General features: G+C 41.7%; 1 protein-coding gene across 3 annotated transcripts in view; it reads left to right on the plus strand.

Annotated features, from left to right (window-relative positions):
• The first annotated feature begins 887 nt into the window (after positions 1–887).
• fndc5a (fibronectin type III domain containing 5a) overlaps positions 888–21,233 on the plus strand; it is a 28,232-nt gene continuing 7,886 nt past the window's right edge. Inside the window, exons 1-3 of one of the 3 annotated variants that reach the window (XM_051395951.1) lie at positions 888–1,038; positions 17,926–18,041; positions 19,187–19,385. In XM_051395951.1, the coding sequence (XP_051251911.1) occupies positions 19,202–19,385 (184 nt within the window). In that variant the 5' untranslated portion in view covers positions 888–1,038; positions 17,926–18,041; positions 19,187–19,201. Of the gene's footprint in view, positions 1,039–1,062; positions 2,193–17,925; positions 18,042–19,186; positions 19,386–21,233 lie in introns of those variants that run through there. The other 2 variants (XR_007884274.1, XM_051395950.1) reach the window with 2 other exon arrangements.

Genomic DNA, 21,233 nt, shown 5'->3' on the forward strand with positions numbered 1-21,233 from the left:
TCTTTCTACCTCATGAATCTATGACTATGCACATTTTTGTTAATTTAATGAAGATGTCTCCTACTTCACTGTAGTCCAGCCTCAGTGTTTAGGCACTGGTGGATTCATGTTTCTACATCACACTGTACAAGTTGCATACTGGACCAGGAGTGACTTCCAATATGTGATGTCATAAATCACTATCGTAGGCCCCGTCCCTTAAAATCAGTGAGCACAGAGAAACTTTCTACTTTCAGCAGATGAATATGAAAACATCCTTCTAGTGTCAAACTCTGCACATACATCATTCTGCACAGTGAAGCTCAAACATCACCCTGTAGGAACAAGAAGAAAGACTGATTTGATTGGAGATTGAGTGGACTTCCAGTTTATCAGCATTCACTTTAGCTTCACTCAAACAAAGTAGCTTCTCTGTTATCAGTTAGTCAAACTCTTTAAGCCATGTTGGCTGCAGTTGGTGCCAGAGCTGTGTTATATGCTGTGAACCAACTTGTCCTAACAGCATATAACACTCATGGTATATTTAGCAAATAATACTTTATACAGGACTTGTGCCTGTAAATGAATGTGTTTTACACTATTACCACTTGAACTCAAGTAAAGGGTGTAAATACTTCATCCACCAGTGCAGTTATGCTGCTGTCCGTACAAACTCTCCTACTCTCCCCCTCTCGCGTACACACACACACACACACACACACACACACACACACACACACACACACACACACAGATGGAGGGGGAGAGTAGTAGCCTACAGGAGAGACAAGCGTGCAAAAGAAACAGCACAATAACCCCTCCACCACCACCAACAGTGTTCCTCTGAAGCACGTCAGAGGCAGCAGGCTTTGAATCGAGGTGCACAGCGGGGTGAGAAAGCACTTCTTGGGGACACAGCTAGGGGACAGCGCCGGTCTCCTGACTCGGGACTTATTCATTTCCCCCTACACACACACACACACACACACACACACACACATACACACATATATCCCGGGAAGCTTCAACTCCACAGCACGCCTGCAGGGAAACCATCAGGTACTGTATGCAGACTTTATCCACTTCTCTACCCGCTTCTCCATGAGCTCTCTGAGCCGGGGTGGGGTGGGGGATCAACTCTGTGGTAAAGTCAAGAGGCACGTGTTTGTTTTTGAAGTGGAAAAAGCGGTTCAAAGCATTAGATTTTATCTTTGCACAGGCAACTGTTTGCGTGGGCCAGTGTATGCATATTTAATCGAGGAGTGGGCAGCAGTAATTCTGGCTCACCAAGTGGGCAAGTACAGCAGGATGAGAGAGAGAAAGCAGCCATGCTCGATCAAAGGAGAGGGCTTTTGGTGACAAGTTTGCATCTGATCAGCTGGGCTCGACCCTCGCTGCTGTGCTTCTGGAGGCCTGGAAGAAGTTTGCATACTGAATTATTTCAGCTGTTATTGTTCGATGGGTTGCGTTTGTAGTGTAAAATATGGAGAGGGTGGAAGATAGAATAAATGCTGGGCAAACTAAAAGTAGGCCTTAACTCCTGAACAATGGAGAACGGTGGGGATCGAGCCTAGAAAATCCATTTTTTTCCGACTTTGCATTTCATAGGTTATTGAGCCAGGTTCTACTGACTGTCTCGCAGCCTCCCTTTCTTACTGTAAAGCCTCCAGGAGTCAGTGTGGAAGGCAGACAGGGGCAGACCAGGCGCCTTATATACAAAGCCAACACGTTTCACTCTGCAGCTGCAGCAGCTGAGCGGCGGTGAGCACCACCTCCAGCATCACCAGTAGCAGCAGCAGCAGCAGGTCGGGGAGGGTTTTTGGAGCACAGTTGGACCGACGAAGCAAATTGCAACCAGGCTCCAGGCTCGAGGACCTGTCAGAGAATAATGCTCACCGGTTGGTCGCCGGTCGCTGCCCGCCAGCGGCCCGGGGCTGTTGAATGAGCGGAGCTGTCCGTGGTGCTGAAAAAAAAAAAACCAGCCGCCGACAGACCGTCGTTGCTGCTGTTTCCAGTCGAGACGATACGCATGAACTGACGTGAATGCCGAGCAGCACCACCACATCAGCAGCAGCAGCACGCCAGTCCGCCGGTTAACACAGCAGCACCCCCGGCCAGAGTAAATGGGACCGCACGTCGTCCGAGCGTTAGAAAGATGGAGAGATTTTTCCTGCTCGTCCTCAGCTGTCTCTGCGTCTCCCGAGTCACAGCGGGTAAGTTTATGTTTATGTGCAATTAGAGGGATGTTTCCATAGATTGTGGAGCAGCAGCTCACAGACTGGTATTTTACTGCCTGATTAAACGAACCGTGGAGGGACACCAGAGGCATGTGTGGAACACTGACTGCTGTTTTGTGTTGTATAGATTTTAAGAGGTATTTTTGGGAGACGTTGCGTATAGTCTGTTGTGTTTGTGGAGAGGCTGACTGTGTTTGCTGGCTACTAGAGGCATTTCTGTGTTGTCATCTAATGAAACCATAAATAAATATATGAAGGGTTACAATTGGCTGTTGAACTATCCACATATGACAAATCGACACAGAAGCACAATCAGACAGTTGACTTGTACATTGATTAAGATTAGTGGAGCTGTTGACATAACATGTTATTGTCTGTCTCTTAAAGCAAAGCAGTGTGTGTGTGTGTGTGTGTGTGTGTGTGTGTGTGTGTGTGTGTGCGCGTGTGTGTGTTTGATGTGAGCCCTTGTTTGAAGCTGACCTTTGAATCTCATTTAAAGCAGGTACTTTAAACTGCTGCACACACACATTTCCAAGCTCAATGTTGACATGAGCTGTATATTAACACTGTCTGTCAGTGTGAAAATCTGAATATTGTATGAACATTTGTTGACTGATGATAATTGCTAGACATTTTTATCCATAGAGTACAAAATCTGACTGAAATGAGCTGCCACTGGCGTCTGAAAACACATGATTGGACTGCTGATGAGCGACAGTGGTCCTCTCATACAGATCCATGGAAACACCATTGATGCGTGTTGTGTGTGTGAGAGTGCTGACATACTGTATGTGTGTATCTATAAAAACATGTTTTTTTAAAGCCCATACTACACACACACACACACACACACACACACACACACACACACACTCACACCTTGTCTACTCACTGTAATGGAGTGCCACACTTCACTCCTGACACACTCCTGCCAGCGAAATGCACCTCTGGTTCACTCGACATCCTCCCACTCCTCAACCTTTCCACTGATGAGGGACTATGCTGCACACACTCACTAACACACTTATGCTTACACAGTTTACTGATACACACAAGTTACTTGCAGGCTCCCTGTGTTGTGTGCTTTTTTTAATCTCATTTCTACCACAGTAAACAATTATATACTCATACTGTAAAGAGACTACATAACGCAGTGATGTTTAGACAGAATTTCTATTATAGGCACTGGGGTGTTCATAATGGATGCCGGCAATTACATTATTATGTTTTAATTGAATGAGCTCCACTATATCAAGTACTGCTTGAGAAAAATATAGATTTATAAAATAAATGCAAGGTAGTCTTCATATTTTTAAATGTTGACACTTTATTTTAACTTCCTGTATTTGACACTACATTAATGATTTATAATGTGCCGTAACACACTCTAATGTAATTCTAAATTTAGATTGCTTTGTTGTATGCATTTTTGTATGCAAGTGTTTATAAATGTATTTATTAGTCCTCTAAACATCCATAACTGATGAATAAAAGGTTAATGAATGCTTGATAACACAGTATTAAATAGCTATAATCATACCGATTGATATTATGTTGCACATGTGATTAAATCCCTACAGTGCATTATAAAGCATTTATTAAGTGTTTATACACCAGTTACGGCTGTTTCATTAGAGAAGTTACAGTTTGAGACAAATATATTAACAAATACTTCAGCAGATAAAAGGACATGACATCTGCTAACGGCTACATTTTAGTGTTATAAAGCATGAATGAAATGTTTAAATGTTGCTTATAAATGCTAAAGAGCGGGGTTAAATTCAAGTATTACCTAATCATTTGTAACCATTGATTTGCGCAATATTACAAGAAGCATATTAGTAAAAATACAAAAAGTTAAAACAGCAAACTCTTGTTGGCACTATTAAAGGCTGCAGAACAGTTGGGTTGTTCCAGTCCCTTTTCTCAATGGACGAGAAGTCGAAGTTTGGCCAGGGACCTTTGTTGTATCACTCTCTCCGTAATTTCTTGTCATCTCTCGACTGCATAAATTGCCCCAAGATTGCTGCTAAAAAATGGAGATTTAAACATCTACTACTCCATGACATCAAAGTAAACTTCATCTGCCAATAAAGACAACGTGAAATGACCAAAAGCTACAGGACAGCTACTAAATGGACCTGCTGTTTTCAAGGTCAAGAATAAATCATGAACTCTTACTAAGTCCAAATGTTTAGAAGATGTGACCACTGAAGTGCAACTGCGTTGGATTCACAGTTCAGCTCCATTCAAGTTTTTGTCTCTGAGTTTATTTTAAGACTTAGTCAGACACCTGCACCAGGAAAACCAGACCAAATCGATGTTGAGGTGCAGAGGTTGACTGGCAGGAGTGAGTGGGTGTGCGCCACGGCACCATAAAATGTACACCACGGTGACGTCTTTACTGTGTCTGTGTTTATAGTAACTCATAAACAGTCGGTTGATCCTGGGAAATGAAAGGTAATGTTTCCATTTAAAATGTAAATTGCCTTTCTAACACATTCATCTAAATGAGGCCATAAATCCTCACAGGCAATTTTCCCCCAGCCCCTAACAGTCCTGAGTTTGGAGAAGGAACGGAACAAAAAAATCAATGAATCAATCAACAAATTGAACAGTGAAGCAAGCGGTGCAAAGGCTCCAGGCTACTCTCTGTTTGAGAGACGCTTATAATAATGAGTGAAGAAAGCTGAGTCTTTTTCAAGAGCTCAGAGGTTATTTTTTATGCTGTAAACAAAAGAAAACTCTAGGAGAATTTTGGCCCCCACCTGCCAGGTGATAAATTCTCTGTGAGTACAGCATATTATGTGTCAAGTGCTAAGCCATCTAGCATCTATAGAGAGGAGTTAGAGGCCTCAGCTGTGAGAGCCAAAGTTTGTAAAAAAGCTACCCATCTTCTCCTCTTTCACACCAAATTACCATCAAACAAGAAACAGACTCAGACTGTGAATATTTCTAAGCAGACAGCCAATCAGTCAGAGAGACAACATCGAAATTAATGTGGTTTCATAAGATTTTCTGTGCTATTTATCACACATGCAGCAGTTTCTACTTGTTTATGCTTTAAGGATGGTTTACAAAATTCTTAATTTTTCATTTAAAATAAACAGCCTCCAGGTTTCTGATGTTATTGTTTCCATATGGCCGTTTTGTCACATGCATGAAATGAGATGAGTGGTGAAGACGTGCAAAGTCCATTATGGGTGTGAGAGTATCAGCAGGCAGTGTGCAAGGCTTATGTTCATCACTGACACAATGATGTCATTAGTTTGACTGTACACATTAGAAACAGCACTGTCTTATGGTGTATTTTTAGTCCACTAAATGCCCTGATTTTATTCAAATGTGTGTCCTTTAGACCTGCTGGGTTTCTGGGGCAGCCTCTTGATTGGAGGGCTGAATCATTACTGTTCCCTTTGAGTAGGCACTTTAACAGGGTGAGGAAAGAATGAGAGGTGTGTGTGTGTGTGTGTGTGTGTGTGTGTGTGTGTGTGTGTGTGTGTGTGTGTGTGTGTGTGTGTGTGTGTGTATGAGTGCACATGTAAGAGTCACGGGGGATGCAGATTTGCCGACTGCATGTGATTATCTGTTCATTAGTTTCCCTCTAGTCAATTGTGTGGACACAATTAGCTGTTTGTAATTATTAGCTGTTTGTAATCTTGTTTTTTTTTTAAGGCTGTTTACTGCACACTTCAAGGAGTTTATTACAGTAAAGTTACAGTTCACCACATGGTCTCTGCATTTTCTTCTTCTTTCTTTTCTTTTCTTCTTACAAATATATTGCATCAGACTTGTAGGTTTGACGGGGAATTAATTGTGTGTAAGTACAGTATGTTTTGTGACTTTCACTGACAGTATTTGTTTATTTCACAGTGCTATTTCCACCATACTGTTTACAAGAACGCATAAATACACACTGGTACACAGTTAGGAAGGCTGCATCTCATAAATTCACCATCCATCTCACTTTATTTTAATGAGGAAAACAAGTGAGGGCAGCTCTTTGTTACTACTTCACTACAGAATCAGAGGGCAGCTTTTTTTTCTAAATGCACAATGAATGAAAATGTTTATTATTGTGTCATGCAAAGACAGGTACAAATTGCTGCTCATACATTTAAAACAATACTACAAAAAGTTTAAATAATTTTAAAAAATCAACTAATTTAAATATTTTTTAAAAATCGACTTATTTAAATAATTTTAAAAAATGACTAATTTAAATATTTTTTCAAATCAGATGTTTTGATCCTCTCATATGCTCTGTATAACAGTCCATCTTGGCTTATTGTCCAGGATTCTAACACAAGGCTTTCAAACTACAACAGATTCAAACTGAACAACCAATGCAGTTTTTTATCGTCTGTACATTGATGAGGAAATGGACACTCTTAAATCATTGTAGTTTGCACGATACCAAAGACAATGAATCACTATATGCACTTCTCCCAAATCCTGCAGCTCACACAATCTGTTTTCCTCCTGAATATCTTTTATTCTGCCAACCTCAAAACCAGAGGAACAATATCAGTTCTCAATGGTGCAACTATACGTTTGTTTAATAAGGATTTAAGTCCTAAATTTTGTTATCTTCAAAACAATTTTTGGCTGCATGCACATGCAAGTATTTTTGGTGTGCAAGTGTAGATCTGTGTGTAAATACAGTGCAGGCTTTAGAATATAAACATGCAGCTGCAACTAAATTATAAGCTTGACTTGACAGAGCTGCTGTATTTCTGGAACACAGAATTGGGGCTGTAAGAGAAAACAGAAAAAGATATGTTTAAGAAGTCCCCTTCTCCCTGTAGCTTTGCTGTTGTTGTGTCAACACTGCCCAGATAATCTGCCTTCATCTTTCTCACCCTCACCTGTCCTCTTACGTAAGTGTCGGTACTGCTGAGTGTTTATATCAACATACTACTGCTGCTGCTCTTTTCTCTGGAACCTGTCAGCGGGTTCAGAAAGCCCCTTTGAGTTCTTTTGAGAATGTCTTAGCGAGACACAGATGAATAAGAGTGATGGCCTTGCGGTTGCTTGCGAGGGCTCATATGTGCTAAAGCTGTCCGATCTGGTGGCAACATTATAGATTTTAACCATTTTTTCCTCAGAAAGTGTTCTTAATGTACTTGGACTGAAGCTTTTCTCTAGCCATGTTTGGTTTTGTTTTGGAATGTCAGTTTGGCTCTTTTTTGTCAAAAATGGAATGAAGCAGCTTTAGAGGACAGATTGGTGCAATCATCTGGACACCCGGCCTGTGGGAGAAAGAGATGGCAATGCCAAAAGAGTGGCGTGGCAGCAGCAGCTCGCTGACACAGTCTGTCGTCTGCCCGGTGTCACGTCCATCATGTCACATGCGCTGGTGGAGGAGGGTCTGAGCTGACATTTGGAGAGAATCAATGCCACTGATGTAAAGATGTTATTGTGCGTCATAGACTCATTTGTTTGTGTACATGAGTGAATGTTCTTGGATTTGAATTCATCGAAGCAAGTGTAAAATAAGTCCTGTGTGCATACAATCAAAAAAATAGGTATTTATCAAGTATGAGAACTCACACCTTTACACGATGAACAATGATACATTTTGGCTGTTCTACCTCCGGCTGCTTGTGCACTTACAGGCTCCTACATGTACAGAAAATCTCCCAGGATGCCACATACAGTCAATATCATCCCTTTGAAAGTCCTAATGTAGAGTTCTTTTAAACAGAAAGATAAAGACGAAAAACATCCTAGACACTCAGGATAAGATGGACACTCCAGAGTCTCGAAAGCAGGCATGTAGGAATTCCCAGCATGCACTACAGCAAATATTTATTATCATAAGTCTCATTTTATGTGTGTACCTGTATTTGCACTGGTGCTTTTTCACATTGTGTTCTACAACTACACTGTTTCCACATTTCATCAGTTGTAATCAGTTATTACACACAAATTCGGTTACACCAAGAGTGGTTAGGCTGCCTTTAATGGCTGTTAGTTCCCTTAAAATAATGTATAACGGTAAACTTAGGCTCTCTTATTGTTTCTCAGTTGAGACACCACCATAGTGTTTAATGCAATTCAGCTAAACCACTGTATTATTTGACACAGTTACAAGTGGTCTGTCCAAAAACAATGTAATGATACAGCATGGGGAGAGGTAAAAACCCTTGATTTTATTACTTTAATCTCAAATAAAGAATTGCAATGCACAAAACAGACACTGGGCACAGAACCACTTTTTCCCTTTAAATTGTTGAATGGATTTTAACAGACTCTGCGTTATGGTAAATATACTTGTCTTGGATGAATCAATTAAAATTAATGTTATTAAAATGCAACAGTTTGTCTTTAATACAGATTGATTATAATTAAATGTCATTAACACATCCATGTTTTCTTACTGTATATTAAGTCACCGGCACTAAATAAAAGACAAAAATTAGACATTAATGGGACAATTTCAAAATCTGAAATTTGTTGATGTCATTGTAGAACCAATCTATATGTATGCACATTGTTGAGCACAAGAACAAAGTGTACACATGGTTTAAGCACAAAACTGAGCACAGGCCCTTGGATTCCTCTTCCAGTTCTCCTCAGCAGCCCAACAGAGCATAAAAATACAACGTTTATTTGGCACTGGACAGGCAAATCCCGGGGGGGGTCCAGATGGTGTGTTTTATTCATTTGAGCAGTCTGCGGTACAGGTGGGCCTCCTGAGAGGTTACCTTCACTACCTTCATCAACACACACACACACTTTTCCTCTGTTGTCTCCTCTTGCAAAAGTTTCTGTTCCGGAAGTTTTGTCTGACACACATAAGGAATGCATTTGTGACGCTTGTGTAAATGTAAATGTATTCAAACGCCTACATATGTTAGGGTGTAAACGTGTGTGTGTGCTTTTCAGCATGAATGTCAGTCAGTTCCCCATGATCAACCTTTGTGCCGGGAGCTTCAAGTCTGGTTTGCGGGGGGGGCGACTCAGTCAGGGGCCAGTAGTCAGACACACAGCATGTTTGTCGTAGGGGAATATTTGCTAGAGAGAGACACAGAGATGAAAGGAGTGATGGATAGAGAGAAAGTAAATGAATCTATGCAAAAAGAAGAGAGAGTGCCAGCGTTTGAGCCACAGGAGAGAGAGGCAAAGTGAATGCTAGTGGGGAAAGGAGAGTGTGAAACATGGAGGAATCAGAGAGAGAGTAGTATTCATGTTCTCCCCCTCCACCTGTCTGTGACACCAATCCTCCCAGGCAGCTACTGTAGGCGTCACTTTACCAGCTGTCCCCGAGTCCTCGGAAGGGCCTCCACAGACAGACAGAGAGGAGAGGAAAGTTAGCTCTAATATCATATTCATCAAGCTGTGAGCTCCTTAAGCATTATCAGCCCCATTCCATGTCATTGCTGTTTCCCTGTCTATTGTGTGTGTGTGTGTGTGTGTGTGTGTGTGGGGGGGGGGGGTTCGCTACTGATTTGAGAGTAGATTTCATTAGCAGTGGGCTTGTCAAATAATCAGCCTCACGGCACTCCTTTGCCTTTTTGAATTAGCTGGCTTGCATTCTCTCAGCACACAATGCTGCATTGATTTTCATACCCTGCCTTTTGACATTTAATTAGAGAAAAGGGTGTGTGTGTGTGTGTGTGTGTGTGTGTCTATCTGATGGCAAGAGAGGGAGAAAGATTCTGTTTTGCAGTCTCTACCTCAGCATTCTCATGGCCAGCAGGGTTGGAAAATTCATTTCCTATGAGTAAATAACTCATTTGTCTACAATGGGACAAAAAGACCCCTAGGTGTGATTATTTTACAGCACCGGGCTGCTGAGGCAGAAATGGACCACAGAGAACACACAGGCTCTGCTCGACATGCAACACACAAAAGACCTCCTACACGCACAGACAGGCGGTAGACACTCTAAATGAATTCCAAATTAAAATCTATAGGCAGACAAAACAGTTCCATTTATAAGCTGCACATCTTCCCACATTGTAAAGCAGCTGATCAGCAACCAGTGTGTGAGTGGCATGAGGCTAATCAATAGCAGAATAGTACACGAGTGAGTCACAGCTAGGTTACCGTCTCCCCTTTTCACCCACCATCTCCGCCCAGATTCCCATTGAAGTGTCAGTTACAGGCAGAGAGCTTTACACACCAGGCTATGGAGGAGCTGCCAAAAAGCCCCAGCGTAATATCTGTAGAGAAATATGGCGAGGAGCGTTGGAGAGACAAAAACAGATAGACGGTGTGAGTGTGTGTGTGTGTGAGGGGGAGGTTTAGCACCAAGTGTCCATTACAGTCACAAAGATAGAAAGCAAAGTGAATAGAGGAAGAAATACAAGAAACGTATGAGGTGGATTTCCTCAGACAAAGAGGTGGCGGATACAGATCCAACAGCTCTGGCAGTTGTATGAAACAAATGGCGGGACAAAGAAGAAGAGGAAGAAAAGAGGATATCCATAGGGGAGCTCCCTTTTGTGGTTTACGTAATGTTTCAATATGGAAAAAGAGGTGGAACGGCTGTGGAACAGTCGGCAGTCTCTCATGAAAAAGGCATTATGGGCAGTCAATTATAAAACGTGACACAGCAGCGTTACAGTGTGACTGTGGTACAACACATGTGTTAGATAGCACTAATAAATTATTCACCAGATGCTTTAGATTAAATGAGACACATTAACGCCTTGTGTTTACTTTCCCTCCAGAGCGTCACACTGTGTTCCTCCTAACTTTTTTGTATAAGTGTGTGTGTGTGTGTGTGTGTGTGTGTGTGTGCATCCACAAGGACGAGGCCACGTGCCAAGGTCTCCTCTGACACACGCAAGGGCAAACTCCAGATCAGCACAAAATCCTGATGGCTCTATCATGGCACATTAACTATGAATGAGGGGGGAGCCAGCGTCCCCCACCAGCTGTACGTATGCTAACCCCCGAGAGCACAGCGCGACCACAGCTCTGATAACATGTTTGCGGGAGAAATAAGCGGCAACCCATTGCAATTCCCCTGCCGCTGTCGTTAGCTATGGCGCGAAACATCGTCACATTAATCTACAAGTGCTAATTTATAGCCACTAATTCCCCCGTGGCCTCACGCTTTCTAGCCATTATGGCTGCAGCACAAAGTTTAATTTCTTCCCCCCTGCCCAAGCGTTCCTTCAAATGCACAATACGCTTTGATATTCACTCCCACCTGCTTTCCATACTAAGTGACTGTTTACTATTAGCCGTGAAATGAACTAAAGTGAGTTAAGTTGCGAAACATGAATTAGCAGCACAGAGCTCCCCAGAGGAATTCAAAGAAAGGAAGCAGAAGTAACAAACACCCAAGGCCTGCGCCTACCTCCAAAGTGCCTGGTTACAGTGGAATATGATGTTGCTAACAGGCAGTTTTCATGTTAGCTCACAAGCCTACAGAATAACTCATTAGCATCCCAGGGAGCAGAATCAACCCATGGGCCTGACTCTGAGAAATGCATTTCTAAGGATTGCAAAGCTGTAATAAGGTGGTACAAATCAGTAATATCTCCCCAGGGGGGCGGATGGAAGCTGGAACACCGCCCTGCTAGCTTTCATGCTCTCTCAGCCTCAAAGCCCAGGTCGCTGTCTGCTCAGGTGTCACACTGTATCAGACTGTTTTAGTTGACTGGGGGGGGGGGTCACAAGTGTAGTGCAGCTGAACAGGTTGCACTCGTAGACGGCACATTCAAAAATCTGCTCATATCCAGGAGGCAACAGTCACAAACTAGCAGATACACGCTGGAGCACTGGTTGTTTTCTTAGACTCTGGACATTTTAATGAAGCTGCCACGTGTAGCCTTGTTGTATCTGATGATTATTTAAAGGTATAAGTTTACACACACAATGCTAAGAGTTAAGGACCCACAGCTCAACTTGCTCTGGGGACCCCTGGTGGGTTAATCAGGCCCTACCTTAACCCTATTTACAATGGAATTAGTGTACAGTATGTATCCTGATACATTATCTGGATAATGAATGACATCTGATCACAGGCCTTTGCATTTACACCTCAATTCTATTATCTAGGTTCTGCCCACATTGTGATTAGATGCCAAACTGTACCGATAACATTCACACCTGACTGAGGTTAGATTGCAGTGTGAGCAGCTGCAGATGGGGTCTGACTAAAGTGGTTACATTCAATGCATTCTGCCTGCATATATATGCATATTTATCCTTATCCACGTAAGTTATCCAGAGCCAGATTGCATGTTATTATCACCATGTGCAAATGTGGTTCCTTGTACAATATAATTGTTGGACAGAAAACAAATTCCATAGAGGCATCAGTGTTAAAAAATGAGAATCTCACATCTGGTTAAAGAAAAACTGAAACAAAGAATGTGTTCTTTATAGCACACTATGATCTCTACATTACCTCACCCACTCACAAATGTGCTACCTACAGCAGTGAAGTGCACCTTTTTTGGTAAATGTGCAGACACAGAACAAAATGAAAAGAAGGGACTCAGGAGGGAGGGATGGCAGCAGGTCTGGAGGAGGTGTGGGAGGAGGGATCCTGTCTTTCTGAGGTCGACAGAGTGATGAGGAGAACGTTCATTAAATAATGATAGGCTTTATGGACCTGGACTGTTCACTGTGTGTGTCTTCAGTACATGTCTGCAAGCAGCAGCTTGTCTTCCTCTCCTTGACCATAGTCTCACACACACACACACACACACACACACACACACACACACACACACACACACACTCCTAGTGAGTTCTCTAATGAACGTGGATATTAAGGAGCTGTCACCCTTCACACTCCTCAGCATGGGATAGACAACTAGCTGTCACTCTGATCATTGTTGGGCAAACAAAGACACACACACACACCAGAGATATCCGTCATTGCTCAAAGTCACCCCTATCTCTCGGGGTGAGGCCGACTGTGTGCCACGCCGATGAGAGAGAGTTTATGAAGACATCTGTCTGGTGTTTCATTAGAGCTGACTCTCATGTCATGTGGATATTTAAGGCCCACGGTCACGACCAACGTCCGCTGTCGTTGTCCCTCAGCGTATCGCAGTCATACGGGGACAAAGATAGACAAAAAGTGACCGGAAGCTGTGGGACGTGAGGACACTCGAAGAGATGGTTTAACTTTGTTTTGCAGAAAGCTGAGTAGAAATAACAAGGGCATGTTGTTGTCTTTTTAAACTCCAATCCCCACCTTGTCGCAATCTATATGCCATAATCTTTTCTATCACTTGTCCCTTATTTAATCTCGGCATCTCAGAGAGATCAAAGTGTGTTTTCCACGAGAGACTTGAAACACAATAAATCACTTACAGGCTCAAACAGGCAGCCAACAATATATACAATAAAGGAAGGAGAAAACAAAAGAAATCCTACACTCAACTAAATATACAGTACAATGAGATATCATTATTTTAAGATCACCCAGTGGGAAAAGAATTTCTAATTTCAAAGAGCTTTGCAGCAGGCTGCTCCATTTTAAGGAGCAAAGAGAAAGTACTCTCACCAAGATCAGAAACTTTGAGGTGTTATTAAAAGCGAACCAGCAAGGTACAAAATTATAGGATTATAATAGAATATAGGATTTAAAAGACATGAGGTGTGAGGTACAGAGCGTCACAAGTAGAGCCTTGTCAGGCATTGTCAGGCAATTATTGAGAAGAGAAAGAGAACAGAGTGACACCAGACTGGTTACCATGTATCTATTCATGTAGTCAACTGAAATTATGTTAAAAGTCAAAATCCCTTAAAGAGAAAGGGAAAAAGAAAGTTAGACATGGAGATCAGATAACTAATCTTGAGGAGGACTGCTCAGCCTATGACTTGTATAATGTCTTCTTCTTGTCCCTGATGATGTAATCATGGTTATCTCGGAGACCACAAATGTATAACAAACAGCGATTTTATAATCAATCCGTGTGAGTGACAGATATCTCTATACAGATCTCTTGATAATGGATAACACCAATGAGTATCGACACCCGAGCGCAGGGATTTTCTCTCATCAATCAGAAAATCAAGAGAAGTTAAAACAGAGGCGATTATGGTAATAGATTACTTTTCACCACTGTCAGTCAGCGTGTTATCACTTGGTCGTGTGACTTCATGTTTACTCTTCTTGGTTAATTTCACACATCACAAAGTCAGTGTGAACAGGAATGAAACCAGAACGAGACAATCATATTATATATTTTTCCCTATGTCCGGATTAAATGAACCAATATACAGCTGTGAAAGCAACATAAAAGTTAGGACAAATCTGCTGCACTGATTTCAAACATTTCTTTTATTTATTGGCTGGCTCTGACAGACAATTGTATCTGTATCCTATGTCTTGTTTTTAGGTACGGTTCTTGTTGGTGATGAAAGAGGAGACAGACAATAGAGCATGTGCAAACAAAACAGTGGTCTATGTCAGAGACACAGAGTGTAATGTGTTCCCTGAGGGGCATTAGGATCTAAACGTTAACTGTCACTGTGTGTTTTGAGAGCGGCGCCAGCGCACAAGGGAGAGAAGCACAGTAAGAGAGAACTAACCAAGAGATAATGAGTTTGATTTGTGACTTCTTCAGTCCCATCAGCCCCTTCTGCCCAAGACGCCCGTCCCTCAGGCTTCTCAGGAAACGGCAAACAAACAGCAGACAGTAAACAAAACCAAAGCTACTTCAAACATCCGAGTCCCCACGCTGATGAAGAGATGCGGCAGGTCTCCATCCTGTCATCTACTGTTAGTTTGGCCATTCATCAAAACGTCAACAGCAGGCGGGTGGAAACGCAACACAGAGGCCTGTTTGGCTACAGTGTGCTGTTTCTCAAAGTACAATATGTCAGTGTGTATACAAGTGCTACAGCAGCCCATCATCCTGTAATTACCAGCTGTGTGATTTGTACCCGTCGAAGGGCAAGTGAGTGTGAACCTATTCAATAACTCAATGACTGTATTTGGTGGGCTGAATTAGATTTATATCCCATTAAAGGCAGAAGAGTCGCATCAGTGAAAGTGACCACTTCTCCTCATCCCTATTCATCTCTCTTGGTACTGCTTCACATCACAAATATCAATCAGTCCCAAAAGGGCGCAGTGATTCAGAATTGCGCTCTGCTGCAGCGTAAAGGTGTAATGACAGAATCTTATCATGGCGATGCAGGATACAGGCTTTATGGTTCAACGCAGCTACAATATTTGTAACTAATGTGAATGAAAGCCAAATGTGACAGTATAGAACGACTGAATTCATTCTCTGTTCCCCACATAACTGATACACTGATAGAACAATAGTTCAACATTTTGGGACATGCACTTATTTAACTCTCAGCAAGACAGCCAATGATACCACTCTCATGTCTATACGCTATGAAGTTACCACTGCTCAGCTTAGCTTAGCATAAAGACTGTATACAATGGGAAACAGCTAGTCTGGCTATGTCCAAATGTAACAAAATCTGCCTACCAACACCTCTAAAGTTACACATTATCTCTTGTTTGTTTAATCGGTACTGCAACCGGATGGTAAATCTACTCAGATGTAATTTTTCCACCTAGGTTTGTTACAGTTCTCAAAGTTGTCAATACATGTAATCTTTGTTGTTTTCTTGAGAGGGTAATGTCTGCGCTGTCACAGTTTCACTTGCTATTGCAGACTTCAGGCACAGTATTGGTGGCAGCACTAAGTAGTATTGTTGGTGGTCCACCAAGTGCATCATGGTCTTTCTTTCTGTTTACGTGTGAACAACCTGATATTTTCTAGCTGTTCCCAGTCTTTATGCTAAGCTAAGCTAAGCTAATTGGCTGCTGGTGGTATCGGTGTCCTCTCGTCTAACTCTGTAAGAAAACAAATATGTATAAATGTAAGCTTATTTCACAAACATATCTATATCTTTAATTACTCTATAGTGACGAGTAAATAGAGAGTCAGGACTGTACTGTACAAATCATGATCATTGTGTGTCACCACTAACAGTTGTAGCATTTGATTGATAAGCAGGTCATTTTGTACACATGATTAAAATAAACTGATTAATAAAAAATGTCTAGTTGAAATAAAACTGAACTTGTTTGGACACAAATCCTAATTCAAATACAGTATCTTCAGACTTTTATGCTTACTGATTTTAAACATTCTTTTTTATTCTTTTAAAACATTTTCAGGCTGCAGTTCAGAAATTTTAATTAGCCCCTCTGGCATTAATTACATCAAAATAAAAAGAAAGAGTATACTTTGGGAGTCATATCTGATTAGATTCACGTTAAATTATGATTCATTTGTGTCTCCACTGCACAAATACAAGGTAATGATGTCATGAGACTGACTGATTTTTATAAGAAAAGAAAAGAAAATATACCGAAGATGACGTGGTGTAAACAGTATGAAAGAAAAAAATCAATTTCACACTTATTTGAAGCCCACTGATGTGTTCTCTGCGGCACCATCTGATCTGCAAACACGCTCATATAAGACTGTAGCCATTAGGTGTGTATGTGTGTTCTGCAGACTGGAGCACGTAGAGAGCAAAGAGTCTTATTCTGTGGCATCTGAGGGCACGTACATACAAGCAATCTCACAATTATATAATTCTCAAATCCTGTATTTCATTCTCATTAAGAAGTTCCAAAAATCTTTCAAAATATTGAAACAGGTCAGTTAATGTGCACTTCCAGGAAAGAGTGAGCTGTGGTGTTTAATGAGGACATTTTGTAGTCAGTGTAAAAGACTTTGATTATGTCCAGCTATGAAGCAGCCTCATCAGTTTCTATTAAAGTGAGACAGAGATTGATTGTTGAAGCTATATTACTTACTAACTTTGGACCACCAGGAGGTCTCACGATGCATCAAAGTAAAACTAAGATGAGTAAGCTGAGTTGGGTTAGAGTCTCTGAGATATTCTGATCTGTATTTTTCTTAATTGCTAGGATTTCTCTAAAACTGTTTTAGTGCTGTAGAGAACACTTTGTTTCAATTTCTTTATATATATATATATATATATATATATAGTGCATTATGTCATCATCGCTGATGTTCGTACATGCAATATGTTGTATTTTGTGTGGTATTAAAAAGTACCTTTGAAATACTGCAGCGAGTTGGAGGGACTACATCAAGTGCACAACTGGGAGCTTTTTCAACGAAGCTGTTTGGTATTTAAATAGTTTAAAAGTCTCAGTAGCCATTAGGTAAGCTCAGACAGACAGACTGAAAGGCAAAAAGAAGATGATTGATATAAAGTGCAGTATGGAAAGAAGGCTCCTTTACACTTTAAATTTGGTAACGGCATTATGTGTATAACAGTTATTAGCCATGCTAGCAGCTCTGTGAGCCAGCACTTTGGCACTGCGGTGCTTTGAGCTAAATGCTAACATTTTAAGTTGTTGAGTTTAAACTTTCAAAACTTAATTTCAACCTTTCAAATCTTAATTTTAATTTCATGGTGAGACTGATTTTACCTCACAGACTGCATTGATCCTTCCACATCATACACACTGTAGTGTCTGCTGAGCCCCGGGCACTATACCACTGGAGCACTGAGGAATTGTTTTGTGCTTCTATCGCTTCCACCTTACATAATGGATTCAGCTGAGACATTTATTCACACCAATGAATTTGGCTTCCTGCCTTACTGGTGGCCATTTCTGCTCCTGGCAGAAACATAAAGGAGCTGAACTTCTCATTTGCTTCATAGCGCAGAAGATAAAACATGCTTTTGTTTCTCTGTCTTTGTCTCTCTCTGTTTGCAGATAGCTTGTCGCCTCCTGTCAATGTGACCATCAAAGCGGTGAAAGCAAACTCTGCTGTGGTGACATGGGACATCCCAGAGGGAGACCCCGTCATTGGCTTTGCCATCACACAGCAGGTGAGCAACAGCACAGACACAACTCCCACTGGATATATATATATACATATATATGTGTGTGTGTGTGTGTGTAAATGTAATGGGGCGGATACTGTTGCTTATGGAAGTAACGCACACACTAATTGAATTAAGTCGTGGCTCATCATTGGTTGTTTGCTGCCGTGTCCAGTTCTCTTTATTGTGTCGTTCCCTTGCTCAGAGTCAGTATGCATAATGGGGATTTTCACAGGACGCTGGATCCTGTCGGACAGCCTGTCTCCTCTCTAACAGCAGACTGTGACAGCTTTGTAAAATAGGGAAAAGTGATATTATCTGCTGCTGTCGTGATCACATAAACATATAAAGTCACACACACACACACATTCATTCACAGGCATTAATTGCATTACTTTACAAGCTGCTATCTTGTGACATTAATGGATACAAACACACATACACACACTCATTCACATGAGTTGGGAGTGACATGATTGAGGAGGACAGCTGCAGGGTCAGTGTGCGTCACTTTCTCACTGTGGTACCAAGGTGTGTGTGTGTGTGTGTGTGTGTGTGTGTGTGTGTGCAGAGGAGGCAGAAATCCTGTTGATGTGAACTGTGATGTTCAGAAGATACAAATAACATCTGCCTATACTGTAATTGTTGTTGATAAATAATTCAATTATTTTCTTTCTCACGTCTTACTTCTTTTTGTCTGTATGTTTACAGTAGTAGGTGACATTTTTAAAGGAATAGTAACCCTAACCCTAATACGCTTTAAGACGTGTTAATGAGAAGGTCAACGCCACCCTTGTCTCTTAAACGCGAAGCTACAGCCAGGAGTTGGTTAGCTTAGCTTCGTATAAAGGCCCTAATAGGACATTTCAGAACATTATGTTTGCCCCAATATGACACCAGAAGGTCTCTTGAGCAGTGCAAGTGCCTATAAATAAATAAATAAGACTCTGAGTGTCTATCCAGTTAGCTAAACTGAAATTCTTGTGCAAATTTAGAGCCGAACCATAACCCTCCACCATGTAGGTGGGTGTTCCCACAGCCCCTTAGCAAGTCAGTGTACACAACTGTTGTAGAGCATGATGACAGAACACAGATCATCTGTCCTCTTGCTGTAAATAATACTCACCCCGTCTCTCGTCATACTCCAACAGAAGAAAGACGTGCGCATGCTGCGATTCATCCAGGAAGTCAACACCACCACACGTTCCTGTGCATTATGGGACTTGGAGGAAGAGACAGACTACATTGTGCATGTCCAGTCCATCAGCATGTCTGGCACAAGCCCGCTGAGCGAACCCCTACGCTTCCGAACGCCGAAGGAGGCCGAGACTCAGGCCTCTAAGAGTAAAGGTAAAGTGGCACAAACACATTCACACACACACACACACACACACACACACACACACACACACACACACACACACACACAGACACACACAGAGAAATACGAACACTTGCTCAGTCATACAACATAACACACTTAAAGAAAAAGACCTACACATTTTCTCACTCTGTTTCTGTCCTTTTCAAGAAAGTGAGTGCAGAGGGGACTTACCCTTTTGACAATATCTTGACTGATTTTGTCTAAAGACCAATAAAAATCAATAAACACACAAAGCGTGAAATGAAATTTCACAACAGAGTGCTTCTAAAGCTCACCCCCGCTGACCACAACTTGGGAATAAAACGTCCAAGGGGGGTGCATACTTCATTGTCTATTGATGTGCCTTGGCAGTCCTCACCCGGCATGCACCCAGCACAACTGCACGGTAAACCAAAATGAGGAAAGGCATTTATCAGACACAGAGAGGAGGTAGTCAGAGCTGTGAGGGGTAGCGAATCAATGTGCTGTTGGCTGAAACTCTGCTCCATCTATTCCTCCTCTCATTTACACTCGTCTCTCATGTGAGCTCCCACTATACTTTGATACTTCCCAGCCTGTGGAGTCTAAACTCCTGTTATGGTGGCAAGTGTGCTGGCAGAGACAATATAAATACAATCAGTGCAGAGTTCTGAAAACATGCTCTTCTCACCACTGAGGCTTAATTAGCACAGGAAGTGTTGTTTCTGCAACAGGAAGAATTTAGAGAAATCAATAACTGCACAGGATCCAAATAAACAAGTGGGTTTAGGGTAAGGGTTTGGGTTTAATCCGTTGTGTACATGTACATGCTCATTTCTTTGAGGTTGAACCGGTGATGAGAAACTCAACTCATGCACAATGCACAGAAATAAAAAGAAGTGCCTCATAAACAGTGGGGCACTAGGTTATGCAGGGGTGGCACGAAGTGCGTGTGGAATAACATTAATTTACCATTATTCATGGCGCCATACATATAAAGAACCAATAAAACCAATGCAATTAAAATAAATAAGCATGTTTGGACATAATATTGTTAGCAAAACTTCAAATCTACAATACAAATCTCTTACAGAAAATGTGCTCCAGGGAAATGTCACAAAAGACCGTTGGTTTGAACTAACTTTCTAAGCACTCTCATGTCTGTACACTAAACATAAAGCTACTGCCAGCAAACTTAGCTTAGCATAAAGACTGAAAACACAGGGAAACAGCTTGCCTGGCATTGTCCATAGGTTCAAAATGCAGTAGATGCCTCGATGTTTGATGATGTTTGTTTTATGTGGAAGGCTCACTTATCCATTTCCACATATTGGCAGGCTCTGCACACACACACACACACACACACACACACACACACACACACACACACACACACACACACACAGACAGCGTGTGAAAGTAGCTATTCGCTGCAAAGCAAAAAAGATGTCCCCGCTCCTCCACACATATCCCACCATGCACGCATTTCACAAAGCAAATCTCCACAGAGAGCAGGACTGTGATTCATCATCCTTCATTCGCACTCAACAACAACTTCACAGTTTAGCACAACGCCGCACACACTTCTCAGTCTCATTTGCAGCTCTTGCTCAAGGATGTCTGTTTAATTAGCTTAGCTATGTTGAAACAATGAAACCTTTTGATGACAGATGAACAGATGTTCTTCAAGTCTACATTTTGTAATGCATTGGAAAATCAGTGTTGTTAGGATTCATTGTTCATTTTCCATAAGAGCGAGACAAGGATATGTATATCCTCCAGGCTTTGTTGGGCTTTTATACCAAAGGACTTTATTTTGCATTATTTTGCAGATACTTTACAGGTGATCACTAATC

The sequence above is a fragment of the Dicentrarchus labrax genome, unplaced genomic scaffold (assembly GCF_905237075.1).
Source record: "Dicentrarchus labrax unplaced genomic scaffold, dlabrax2021, whole genome shotgun sequence".
Lineage (NCBI taxonomy): Eukaryota > Metazoa > Chordata > Actinopteri > Moronidae > Dicentrarchus > Dicentrarchus labrax.